Source organism: Lithobates pipiens, unplaced genomic scaffold (assembly GCF_037356315.1).
Source record: "Lithobates pipiens isolate NorthernLeopardFrog02 unplaced genomic scaffold, aLitPip1_a1.2 Scaffold_27, whole genome shotgun sequence".
Taxonomy (NCBI): domain Eukaryota; kingdom Metazoa; phylum Chordata; class Amphibia; order Anura; family Ranidae; genus Lithobates; species Lithobates pipiens.
Window position 1 is genome coordinate 143,722,922 of NW_027507788.1, and position 12,865 is coordinate 143,735,786.

The window sequence follows — 12,865 nt, forward strand, 5'->3', positions numbered from 1 at the left end:
ATTAATATTAAGAGAGGAATAGTAATATTTGGCTAGGGTATCGGGAGTTTGGACAGGCATCTTCTTCGCACCAATAGATTTTCACTGTTTAACTGGTTTGCAAACAGAGAGAGACTGGGAATGAAGTGTCAAAAGATACAGATCTGTTCAAAACAAAGATAAAAGACTTTATTATCACAAAGCCAACACATTCAGACCTCAGAAAACACCTTACTCATCAGGGCTTGGAGAAAGATTGTACATACTGGACTGAATGTGGACTTTAACCCCTTTCTGCCTGCCCCGAAAAAATCCCTTAAGAAAAGTTCTGAATGCTGGGGGGGAACCAAGGGCCGTCTTCCAAGAGTGGTTGAAATCAGCAGCCACCCAGTGACACATATGTGCAGCTTGTAGACGGTAAAGCCCCCTTGTTTTTTAGCCGGTACATAGGTGGTCGCGAGGGACTTAAGCTGGACAAGCATTAAAGCACAAAGTCTGTCAGCAGCTGGTTTACGCTTTCTGACCCCAGAAATGCATTAGCTTTGTGATATAAGCTTTTATCCCCGTTTGGAATAAATCTATATCTGGATAATTAACTTTCAATGTGATGCTTCAATCTCAGACCCTCTTGTAAACTTATTTTTTTAAATACTTTTTATTGAATTTTCAAGAGAAATAGAGAGCGTTACAACATAGAGCCTCTGGGCATATCCCGGCTCAAACCTATGCATTTAAAAACAAACTAATAAGTTGTACACCGTGATACAAAAACAAGACCTAAACTGCTCACATACACAGAACGGTAGGATAATATTGAGATAAGGAGTGAATTTAGCTTAGACATCCATTCCAAACCCTAGAGTTCTACTGTGGGAAAGGAGATGTGCTACAAAACTAGGTGACAGTTTCCTGCATTGATCAGACAATCTAAAGTCTAAGGCCCCTTTCACACTTGTGTGATTTGTCTTGAGACTTGGGACTGCAAAGGCGCATGACAAGTCGCACTCCATGATTTTCAATGAGTATCATTCATATCTGTGCAACTTCAAATCACAGCCACTTCAATGTAGTCCCTGCACTACTTTGGTCCGACTTTGAGCCAACTTAAGGTCCCTAGACCTCAACATTATAAAGGCATTGCTTCAAGTCGTGTCAAAGTCACGCGGCTTTCATGTCGCAAAAGTGTGAAAGGGGCCTTAGAACTGGGTTCAAATGCTGCAATAGTGAATGGATACATTAGACGACATGTAAAATCTGGGCTAAAGTTCAGTTCTTCCATTATACAGGTGTTGGAGAATGCAACCCTGTCCATAGAAGGCATCCCAGATTACCCTCTTCCACAGTAGGCATTACACTGCCCTGGAAATGTACCCTGTACAGTAATAACCACCACTTTGTAAATTTACCTCATGAGACCAACAAACAGCATGATCATTAGGAAGTTTGGAGGATAATTGAGTCGTGCTTTGTGCTGGTACAGACAGCAGGGAATGAACATCTTGATGCACCCAATAAAAGTGGTCATCAGCATTTGTACAGCACCTGAAATAGAAACAGGGACTGTATTCATTTATATATAAAATATCTTTTTTTAAAACACAAGAAATATTAGGACCTGAATTTGACTTGGCATCATCCAGTCTATGACAGCTCTGGGAAAAGCATGAGCTCACTTGTTTGCTACCCACCGACACTGGAGTTCTATGTATTAAGGATCAGCCTTCTTTTCAGTAAGTGGGTGAGAAGCACTGCAGTGTCCAGATGAGTGAGCTGGTGAAAGCCGCTGCTTGCTGCCGTCAGATTCTGTTTTGTAAAAAGAATAGCTGCGATTGGATCAGTGGATGATGTGGGTGTAATTTCAGGAGATCTCAAATGCTGCTTTGTCAGGGCTAATTCAACACTTTGACTGTGTGTACTTTATTTACATTTTAAATTAAAGTGTTTTATTTTAGTGTTTTACTAATAGTGAGCATTTTCTCTGTGTTGGCACCAAGGCATCATGCACACGGTTTTATTGTAAACAGTTTCTTCTGACAGGAAAGATCTGAGTTAAAAACATACCTAAGCCACAGTTTTTCAAACACGCTCAGGCGCATTTGGGCATTTATTTCATTGGCCAGAATTGTAATTACATTTTGGCCAAGGAAATTAAGAAATGCTCAAGCACTAAATGCGCAAAGCGCATAGGAGCGTCAAGACGCGTTTAGCCACTTTTGTGTGCCAAAAAGCTCCTCTCCTGAACCTAGATTCTTCTGGGTTCAGGAGAGGAGCTTTTACGCACAAAAAAAAGTGCCTAAACTTGTCTTGACACTCCTACTCCTCTAAAAGCCATGTGTGTGCAAGGTCACATAGCCTTTTATTGAGGGGAGCTCAGAGGCTTAGGCAAAAAAGTGACGAAAGCTAGGAGCAGCAGTGTGCATGAACCCCCAGGGCACTTTCATACTGATGCAATGCAGTTTTCTCACACCATGGGCGTAGAGCAGTGTACCTACGACTTGTGTGTGGGTTACTGGCACTTTGCCACATTGCATCAAGCAGTTTTAGTGCATTTTCTGAAAGCGTTTCAAAATTCCCCACAGACACAACAGGATGTAAACAAATTACCTGGCATTGGAGCGCGCTATATATATTTGTGTGGGGGCCCTCTTAAAAAAAAAAATGAAAAAAAATATACCACATTAGCAAGCGGGGATTCAGTGATCCCTGGCAAATCATCATTCGACCCCTAAGGGGGTCCCGACCCCCAGGTTGAGAACCACGGGATGCCCTGGGAATGAGGAAGAGTAAGCAAAGAGTATAGGCACCTCGGAGAAGAGGAGCTATGGACAGGCCAAAAATGGGAAGGATATGAAATGGTAGTGTTTATAAGCCCACTGCAAAATGCAGGTTTAACTGGCATGCTGGATAGATAGGGATATGCAAGAATGCATCCTTAATGTCCACCTAGGCCATAAAGTCCCCTGGGTGGAATAAGGCAATGACTGACCTGATAGATTCAATACAACGTTTTTGCACCTGAACAGGTGAACTTAAAGGCCTTTTAATCCAGGATAGGGCAAATGCCCACTTTTGCTTTGGGGAGAGTAAACAGGATGGAGTTAAAGCGGGAGTCCGCCGGGACTCCGCGTTTTTTTTTTTTTTTTAAAGTCAGCAGCTACAAATACTGCAGCTGCTGACTTTTAAAATAGTGACACTTACCTGTCCAGCGCGCCCGCGATGTTGGCACCCGAAGCCGATCTCTAGATCGACACTCGAGTGCTGCCGCCGCCATCTTGGGTATGGGAATCAGGAAATGGAGCCTTTCGGCTTCATTTCCCGGTTCCCTACTGCGCATGCGCGAGCCGCGCTGCGCAATGAGGACGGTCCCCGCTGCCTCTGGGATCTGTGCGTTTCCCAGCAGGGCACTTGCGGAAGGGGGCGGGCACTTGCGGAAAGGGGCGTAATGTACGCCCCTTTCCGCAGAGAGCTAGCCCGGAAGTGGGTGCAGTTACCTGGATTATCCAGGTAACTGCACCCCCCTCCCCCCTGAAAGGTGCCAATTGTGGCGCCGGAGGGGGGGAGGAATCCGATGAGTGGAAGGTCCATTTTAGGGTGGACCTCCGCTTTAAAACACTAAAAATGAGGATGCCCTGAGACAGGATTTGTGCCAAAAGCAGTGTGGAGGTCTGCTAGTCTCTGCATGGATATCAGGTTAAACAACATGAAGCAGGCAGAGGTAGAGCTTGAAATTTTAGCATGTAACTTCTAGACACTACATCCATCATCCATGAGTCCGAGATGTTTTCAGACCAGGTGTTAGCAACCGCCAACCAATGTCCCCCCCACTTATAGAACTTTGGTCACAGCTTGGAGGCATTGGGAGTCCAAGTCTTGTGATGGAACGGAGTCCCAGGTTTGGCCTCGGGCCTAACAGACTGTGAGAAACAAAAGGAAGTCTTCTTAGTTTCAGATGTGGTGGATTTTCCAGTCTGAGGTTTAGCCTTCTTTTGTTAAGGTAAAAGGGTGTTCTTCCACTTTGTGACTAATAAAGTTATCTAGAGAGGCAGCAAAAAAAAAAAAAAAAAAAAAAGGCACTTGCCATTAAAGAGCATACACAGCAAGCGCTTCTTACACTGGTATTCTACAGATCAGCATTTGAGCCAAAGAGTGCTCTGCATTTGCACAGACAGACCTATTCTAGGTAAAAGGCATGAGATTTGCAAGCACATCAACACAATAGTGCATGGCTACAGGCAAAACTCCAAAGGGACCAGTAAGGGTGGATCTCCGGTCCCCAGACATATCCCTGGGTCATACTGTCAGGGTCTTGCAGATGGACATGACAGGAATAACCGGTTGAAGGGTAGGACCTACTTATTAAGACAGGAATTAGCTGGGTCAACAAAAGAGAATTCAGCACTTCTTACAGAACTATTAAGTATTAGGCCAAATCACTATACCAAACCAGTTTCAAGAGCAAAATGTACTGGGAAGATTTTGACAGGTTGGGGACTGTATATTGAGCGCATGCTGGAAATTCTAGAGAATTCAGACACTGGTTGCTCTACCTCCGGACTAATGTTAGCTGACAGATTCCTCAATGATCCGACATATTGTCCCAAAGAGATCACATAGTCCCTCAAAGGGGTTACTCAGAAAAACAGCCACAGGCGCAGAGAGAGCTATCTGTGCATCTGTGACCAAGTGCCTGTAGGCAGCAGACAGGAACCTGATGTCTGGTTGCAGGAAAGGAGGATGACAATACACAGCAGAAGGCAAGAATGGCAGTGAGAGAGCATGCAACAGGAAGGCAGCTGCACAGGCACTGCAAAAGTGCACAAGCAACACAATTCAAGCTTAAGATATGGCAATAACAGCAAAAACACACACAATAGCTCCCAAAAGGGCAAAACTCTGACATACCATACCAGAGTTCAGCAAGGCGCCCTGTGGTCACAAGCGCAACAGGTGTCAGCAATACCCTTACAGGTGATCTTTTCCCCTCAAGCAAGCATACCTCAATAGGCCTTCAGGGACATGCTTCTACCGGTAGGTGTAGCATAGCCCCATGGACCTGTGAAGCATTCTGCAGCTAAAGTACACAACACATTAGGTGACCTGGAAAGTATCCCAAGCAAAGCCCAGTGCCGAAAGGTCACATAACAGATGAGCCCTGCATCTTCTTCGTGGCAGTCTGGATATAGGTTCCAAAGCTATGCGGAGTATTAGCCAACCTGATTTGGAAAACTGCGTCTAGGAACTTGTCGAAGCTCAGCAATATTGAAGAATCTCGACAGCAGAAGAGGGCAGAATACAGCAATTCTCCTAGAACAGTAGCAAAAAACTGAGGCATGATGGGAGTGGGTGGCCGATTAACAATTTTTTGTTTGTTTTTTATTTGGTCAGTGACTATTTCTGGAGGAGTGGAGCATGGTCACCTAGGGACAGGAAGTGCGTTATTTGCAGGATCACCAGGTGAAAAAAAAAAAAAAAAAAAAAAGCCTGAAAAACAGAAAACGAATGCAGGCACTTCATCTAAGGAATGGTAAGTTGCAATAAATTTATATTTTTGAGTTTAGATACGCTTCAAAACTTAGCAAGAAAATATTCTTAAACTGCTAACAAATGTACTGTTAAACTGGAAACCCTGTTGACAGCTCTGAGCTGTCAAGTAATAAGATATTAGCAATCCACAGAAGCTTACCTAACATGCTCGGCTCCCCCTCCAATAAGGTGAGGATGTATTTATTGAGGAATAGTGTACAAAAGCTGAAGAAAAACCATAAAGTGAGGTAGATGAGGGCTCTAGAGTTGAAAACTCCCAAGTCAGACTCGATAGTGGTGGTTTCTGTGATGGTGATCTGCAGTACATTCTCTTCTGGAACACTGTCACTTCGGGTGATGACAATCCTCTCAGCTCGATGCGGGAAGAGAGGTCCAACATGATAAGGACTTTTACCCTTCAATTTCTCCGGAGACAGGAGAGCTTTAGACTCCTCCGGGGATTGCGAATTACCAGACGGCATCTTGACAGTCATATCCCAGAGAAATATGTCATCTGTTCAATAAATCCCATCTGGCATGAAAGTACACCGGCATGCAGTGACATAGCTCGACTCCATGCAGCCCGAACAGCTTTCCATCTGTTCCTATCCTCTGTACGCCTTAGGAATTATGCTTTGTGCCCTGAGAAAAGAAAATATTAATTAAGTGACATAAAACTGATTTTATTAAGAAATACATGTTTGAGATTTATTAAAACTGGAATAGGATGACTAACTGGTTAACCAGCACAGAAGCAATACAGTAACATTTTTGCCTGGCTGCACTGGGATTTCTAGGTTCAGATCCCACCAAGTGCAGTACATGCAGGTCGTTTGTATACTCTCCCCATGCATCTATGCGTGTTCTTCTACAACCTAGTCTGATAGACACCTACACTTTATTGTCACAGCAGGTGGTAAGGGTGTCCGTGTGCAGCTCAATAGTCACTAGTCAGATCAACTGCACTCTGCAGTCAGTTCCCAAAACTGTTCAGATACTCCCTCCTCTTCTCTACAATACAGGTCTATGGAAAGACACTTGTGCCAGCTCAGACCGCTGCAATATGAGCTCACAAACCAGCATTTTCAATGAGAGAAGCTACTATTTATAAGGCCTTTGCCAACAAAAAAAGTCATAAGATGTAGGAGTAAAGAACTACAAAGATTAAATAAAAGCGAGACATTAAAAGGAGAAATATAGCCAAAGCTTCCATGGATCACAGGAATGCAGTTCGTTCTGCACTCCTGTCACCCGTTTTAAAAGGGGAGTTCCAGGCTTTTTAGGTTTATTAAAAGTCAGCAGCTACAAAAAGTGTAGTTGCTGACTTTTAATAAACAGACACCTGTTCCACGGCCCAGCGATGCAACTGAACGGGGTGTCACTCCTCTTCCCCCGCGCCTCCACTGCCACTCTGGGCACCCGGCTGTGACAGCTTTAGGCTTCACGGCCGGACCCGCACGGCGCATGCGCGAGTCGCGCTGCGCTCCCAGAGTGGACAGGCGATCTCCTGGGACCTGTCACGTGTCCCAGGAGATCACCTAGAGGGAGGGGCCACCTAAGGCGAAAGGAGGAGTCGCCTAGGCGGTCCCTGGGCGGAAGGAGGAAGTGGGACAGGAAGTCCCACTGCGAATGAAGCCTCCACCCCCCCCCCCCCCCAAAAAAAGTTACATGCCAAATGTGGTATGTAAGGGGGTGAGGAGTGCTTAAAGCAGAAGTTACATTTTTGGGTGGAACTCCTCTTTAAGCTAGAGTTAAAGCCCGCTGTCGGCTGACGTCACAGAGTCGGTTTAGGCTCTGAATAGATCCCGACCATATGGTTGGGATCCACTGAGAAGCCTGGAGCAGCAGCTGGCTCAGCCTCTCAGCAAGCGGCCGACGCCCGGGTGCTTTCAGTGTTTAAGGGCTCTTATGCCACGTACACACGACTGGACTTTGACAGCAAAGGTCCGACAGAGAAAATCTGTCGGACAATTTGATGGTGTGTGGGCTCCATTGGACCTTTGCTGTTCAAAAATCTGACGGACTTTAGAAATAGAACATGTTTCAAATTATTTCGCCGGAATGCCGCCAGACCCAGTTCCTATAGAGAAATCCGCTTGTGTGTATGCTGGTCCGATGGATGAAAACCGATGCTAGGGCAGCTATTGGCTACTGGCTATGAACTTCTAGTCCGGTCGTACGTCATCACGTTAGAATCCGTCAGACTTTGGTGTGATTGTGTGTGGCCAAGTCCGTTCATTCAGAAAGTCCATCGGAATGCTGCCGAAAGTACGTCGGAAAGACCGTCGGACCTAGTCCACTCGCGTGCATGCGGCATTAGAGTTTTAAAGAGAAACTAATCTGTAGAAAAAGTGCCAAAAAAAAAATGCAAGAAAAAGGCAAAAAAGACTGGTCACTAATATTGCCAGTAGGCTCCCTGAAGCTGATCGTTTCCCCATTAGTGATTTACTAATGGCAGTCACCCTAACAGGTACAGTATTTGGCTTCTTTGTGTCAGAACCACCTCCCTATGACTGACTGGTGATCTGACAACTAGAGAGGGAATGACCAACAAGCAGTACAAGAAATGTCTGCAGAATTAACGAATCAGAAGAAGGGAGATGCATGCAGTGCAGGTCCTCAGGTACAGCTTTCTTTTTAAACAAGAGAACAGTGAGCACAAGACTAGGAGTAAATTGCCTTAGATATATAGCTATGAGGCTGTAAGTATACGAGTATCTAGGATATGTCAACAAGTGCACTGCTATTTTTCTGGAGAAATTCAAGGCAAAAAAGGGTAGTGTTTAGTAACAATTAACATTTGTAGATGTTTCAGATAAAAAACTCTAAATTGTCACTTATGAGTTCAGGTCCACAATCATTTACAGCTCTATACATGACAGTAGAGCTATTTTAAAACAGACGGTATGTCTGCATGACTCACATCCCTGGTACAAGAATGCAGACTATGAGTACCGACTCCTCTCCAGCCTGAATGTGTGTGTGTGTGTGTGTGTGTGTGTGTGTGTGTGTGTGTGTGTGTGTGTGTGTGTGTGTGTGTGTGTGTGTGTGTGTGTGTGTGTGTGTGTGTGTGTGTGTGTGTGTGTGTGTGTGTGTGTGTGTGTGTGTGTGTGTGTTTGTTTTGGGTCAGTGATTCAAAGTATTGAGACCAGGCTCTGGAGTGTTATCAAACCCACAACATTAAATCAGTCTGTATATGCAGTAAAGCATGCTGGTTATACTCACTGTGGAACTTAAAGGGGTTAATCATATGTATTGTTTAAAAAAAAGTGGTTTGATCTGGTCTTCTCTGATCCTCCCCTTCTTCCAGAGTCCCCAAACCATCTCCAGATAGTAAAGAGGCTAGGAGACAGGCTGCCAGTTTGGTGGGCATTGCTAAAGAGGTTTTTTTTATTTTTTCTTGGACGAGTGCATGTGATCAGCAAAGGACCAATCAGCACTGCACAGACAGAGTCAGGGGTGCTGCATCCTCATAGGACAATCATGAGAGAATGAAAACTCCTGCTACAAGCTTTAACTAGACACTGATAGGAGACAAGACTGCTGATAAGAAAAAGGTATTTAGCAGTTTATGTTTACTAAAATAATTGCATTACCATGTTTTGTGTAATGTGGGAGACTAGATATAGTGAATGCCGGGTACTGGGTTTAGTAACACTTTAACCACTTCAATACCAGGCACTTAAACACCTTCCTGCCCAGACCAATTTTGAGCTTTCAGCGCTGTCGCACTTTGAATGACAATTGCGCGGTCATGCTACACTGTACCCAAATGAAGTTTTTATCATTTTTTCCCCACAAATAGAGCTTTCTTTTGGTGGTATTTGATCACCTCTGCGGTTTTGAATTTTTTGCTAAACAAATAAAAAAATACCAAAAATTTGGAAAAAAAAAATATGTTTTTTTTGTTTCAGTTTCAAAACTTTGTAAATAAGTAAGTTTTCTCCTTCACTGATGGGCAATAAGGTGGTCCTGATGGGCACAGATGAGGTGGCACCAATGAAGTGGCACTGATGAGGTGGCATTGATGGACACATATGTGGCACGGATGGGCACTTATAGGTGGCATAAATTGGCACTGATAGCTGGCACAGATTGGCATGGATGGGCGGCATGGATGGGCATGGATAGGCGCCACAGGTGGGCATGGGTAGGCGGCACTGATAGGTGGCATGGATGGGCACTGATAGGCGGCACAGATGGGAACTGATAGGCGGCATTGTATTATAATATACTGTACTAATGGATGCCAATCAGTGCCAAACAATAATGCATGCCAATCAGTGATGCCCATTGTGGGCACTAATTGGCATCCATTGTGGCACTGACTGGAATCCCTGGTGGTCTAGGGTGGCATACCTTGTCCTGGGCATCCCTGGTGGTCCAATGTGGGCATCCTTGGGGGGGGGGGGGGCTGTGCTGATAATCGATCAGCACAGGCCCCCCGTCAGAGGAGCAGCCGATCGGCTCTCCTACTCGCGTCTGACAGACGCGAGTGAGGAAAAGCCGATCACCGGCTTTCCCTATTTACACTGTGATCAGCCGTGATTGGACACGGCTGATCACGTGGTAAAGAGTCTCCGTCGGAGACTCTTTACCGAGATCGTAGTTGCAGGTTGTCAGACTGACACCCCGCAACAACGATCGCCGCGATGCGCGCCCCCGGGGGCACGCAGCGGCTCATAATCCTGATCACGTCATATGACGTCCGATCAGGATCAGGATTATGAAACCACTTTGCCACCGTCATTTTGTTATAGGGCGGGCGGCAAGTGGTTAAAGTGATTTATTTATTTTTTTAAATAAAAACAGACCTTTACAAACATGTCATACGTACCTGCTCTGTGCAAGGGTTTTGCACAGAACAGCCCTGATCCTCCTTTTCTGGGGTCCCCTGGCTCCTCCTCTTCCCCCGAGAGTCGGTTTCCAAGGGGGCACTCGTGCGGGCACGCACCCTAGTCCTGCTACTGCGTCCATTGACACAGACAGCAGCACTTGACCCGGTTCCCAGGTCACTGGATTTGACAGCAGCGGGAGCCAATGGCTCCTGCTGCTATCGATCTATCCAATGGAGGACCCAAAACAGCGGCTGATCATCGATTGAATGATCAGGTTCAGGTAAGAAAAAGAGGGAATTTGGGGGGCAGCTGCAGCACAGAAGGTTTTTCACCTAAATGCATAGAATGCATTAAGGTGAAAAACCTTGAGACTTCACAACTCCTTTAAGCAGGGCTCGACAAAACCCGGGCGCCAGGTCGCATTGGCGACTAGAAATAGCGACCTCGCGCCTGGGGCAGCACAGCTGGGGGTATCCTGTCTCTGTGGACCCCCCCAGCGTGATCGCGTCGGGCCGTTCCGCCGGCGGCCGAAAATTTAGGCCGTGGCTTTGAGGCCTTCTGCGGTCCTATGATTCCTTATGGAATCTGGCGCCCTCTTGTGGTCGCCGTTGGTATGACAAACCAGCAATGCTAATGAAGCTTCCTCTGCCTGTTTTATATTACCTGCCTCTTCTTCCCTTTATTTAGAACCCCCTAAACATTATATATATTTTTTATTCTAACACCCTAGAGAATAAAATGGTGGTTGTTGCAATACTGTCTGTCACACCGTATTTGTGCAGCGGACTTACAAGCGCACTTTTGTTGGGAAAAATAATTTAGTTAATAAAAAAATAAGACAACAGTAAAGTTAGCCCAATTATTTTTTATATTGTGAAAGATAATGTTACGCCGAGTAAATTGATACCCAACATGTCACGCTTTAAAATTGCACCCGCTCATGGAATGGCGACAAACTTTTACCCTTTAAAATCTCCATAGGCGACGTTTAAAAAAATTCTACAGGTTGCACGTTTTGAGTTACAGAGGAGGTCTGGGGCTAGAATTATTGCTCTCGCTCTACCGATCACGGCGCTACCTCCTATGTGTGGTTCGAACACCGATTTTATATGCGGGCAGGACAGGGCGCGTTTAAAAATTATTATTTTTTCTGCTTATTTTAACTTTTTTTTTTTTCCACTGTTCTTTTAAAAAAAATGTTGTGTCACTTTTATTCTTATTACAAGGAATGTAAAAATCCCTTGTAATAGAAAAAGCATGACAGGTCCTCTTAAATATGAGATCTGGGGTCAGAGAGACCTCGGATCTCATATTTACACTAAAATGCAATTGGAAAAAAAATTGTCATTTGAAAAAAATAAATAAAATGTCCCTCTAAGAGCTATGGGCAATGACTTGGAGACGGGGGGGCGCTGCTATCTTCCCCTCACTCGTCTCCATGTCAGGCCAGGGACAGGTCCTGATTGCCGTCACGGACCTGGCTCCTAACCTTTTAAGCTGGCTCCTAGATTCCAAGCAAATTTGTCAACCCCTGCCTTTAAGCATTGTCAGAAGGCAGCTTCCTTTATCTTTAAGTCTAGTTCTCCTTTAATAATTAGTAATGTGTACATTATGCAGAGTAAGGTGTATATCTCCAGTCATCTATTATTTATCTCTCACTTGACAACCAGACCCAACATGCCTTATTCATGCACCAATCTCTCAAAGGAATAGAGTGACCACAAAATTCACAAGCTGTTTATACTTAAACCTTAGATGAAAGCAAGCCAGTATTATGTGATATGTTGGCAACGCTGATCAGGCAGCTGCTTTGGTTTGTTAAAGCGGAGTTCCACACAAAAATGGAACTGACCATTCCTCCCCCCGTTCCGGTGTCACATTTGGCACCTTTCAGAGGGGAGGGGCAGATACCTGTCCAACACAGAGTGTTAATGAATATACCATATAATTAATGCAAATACATAATGATGCAACCAGCAGATATGTTAATCTATTTGTCTTTACACACACTTATATCAGAAAATATAAAACATTACAACAAATACCGATAAGATTCCTATACCACATTAAATGAGGATAGAGATGATAGAGATAGAGATGATAGAGATAGAGATAGAGATGATAGAGATAGAGATGATAGAGATAGAGATGATAGAGATGATAGAGATAGAGATAGAGATGATAGAGATAGAGATAGAGATGATAGAGATGATAGAGATATATATATATATATATCTATCTCCATCTATATATAAAATCTCAAACACAAAAAGGTCAAAATGGATAAAACCGGATAACTATGTAGCAAATAGAGTGCAAAATTTCCATGGCATGCCCCTCGACTCACCAAAAAAGACCGCAAATTGAGAACACCGGCTCAATGGGACAGGTGAGGCGTGGGAGCCTGTGGGAATACTTCTCCCTACCTGGGCAGACAAAAATGGAGGGGCTCCTATATATGTGCAAAAAGTTGATTGGTGAAAAAAAAAAAAATATATAATAATAATAATAATAAATACGGTGGT

The 12,865-nt window shown here is 44.5% G+C and overlaps 1 protein-coding gene across 2 annotated transcripts in view; it reads right to left on the reverse strand.

Moving 5' to 3' along the window:
- Positions 1-12,865, reverse strand: part of SLC35E2B (solute carrier family 35 member E2B) — a 123,597-nt gene that overhangs the window by 66,114 nt on the left and 44,618 nt on the right. For both annotated transcript variants that reach the window (XM_077457598.1, XM_077457599.1), the window contains 2 exons: positions 5,663-6,144; positions 1,386-1,521 (listed from right to left, as the gene is read on the reverse strand). In XM_077457598.1, coding sequence (XP_077313724.1) covers positions 1,386-1,521; positions 5,663-5,996 — 470 coding nt within the window. In that variant the 5' untranslated portion in view covers positions 5,997-6,144. The remainder of the gene's footprint in view (positions 1-1,385; positions 1,522-5,662; positions 6,145-12,865) is intronic.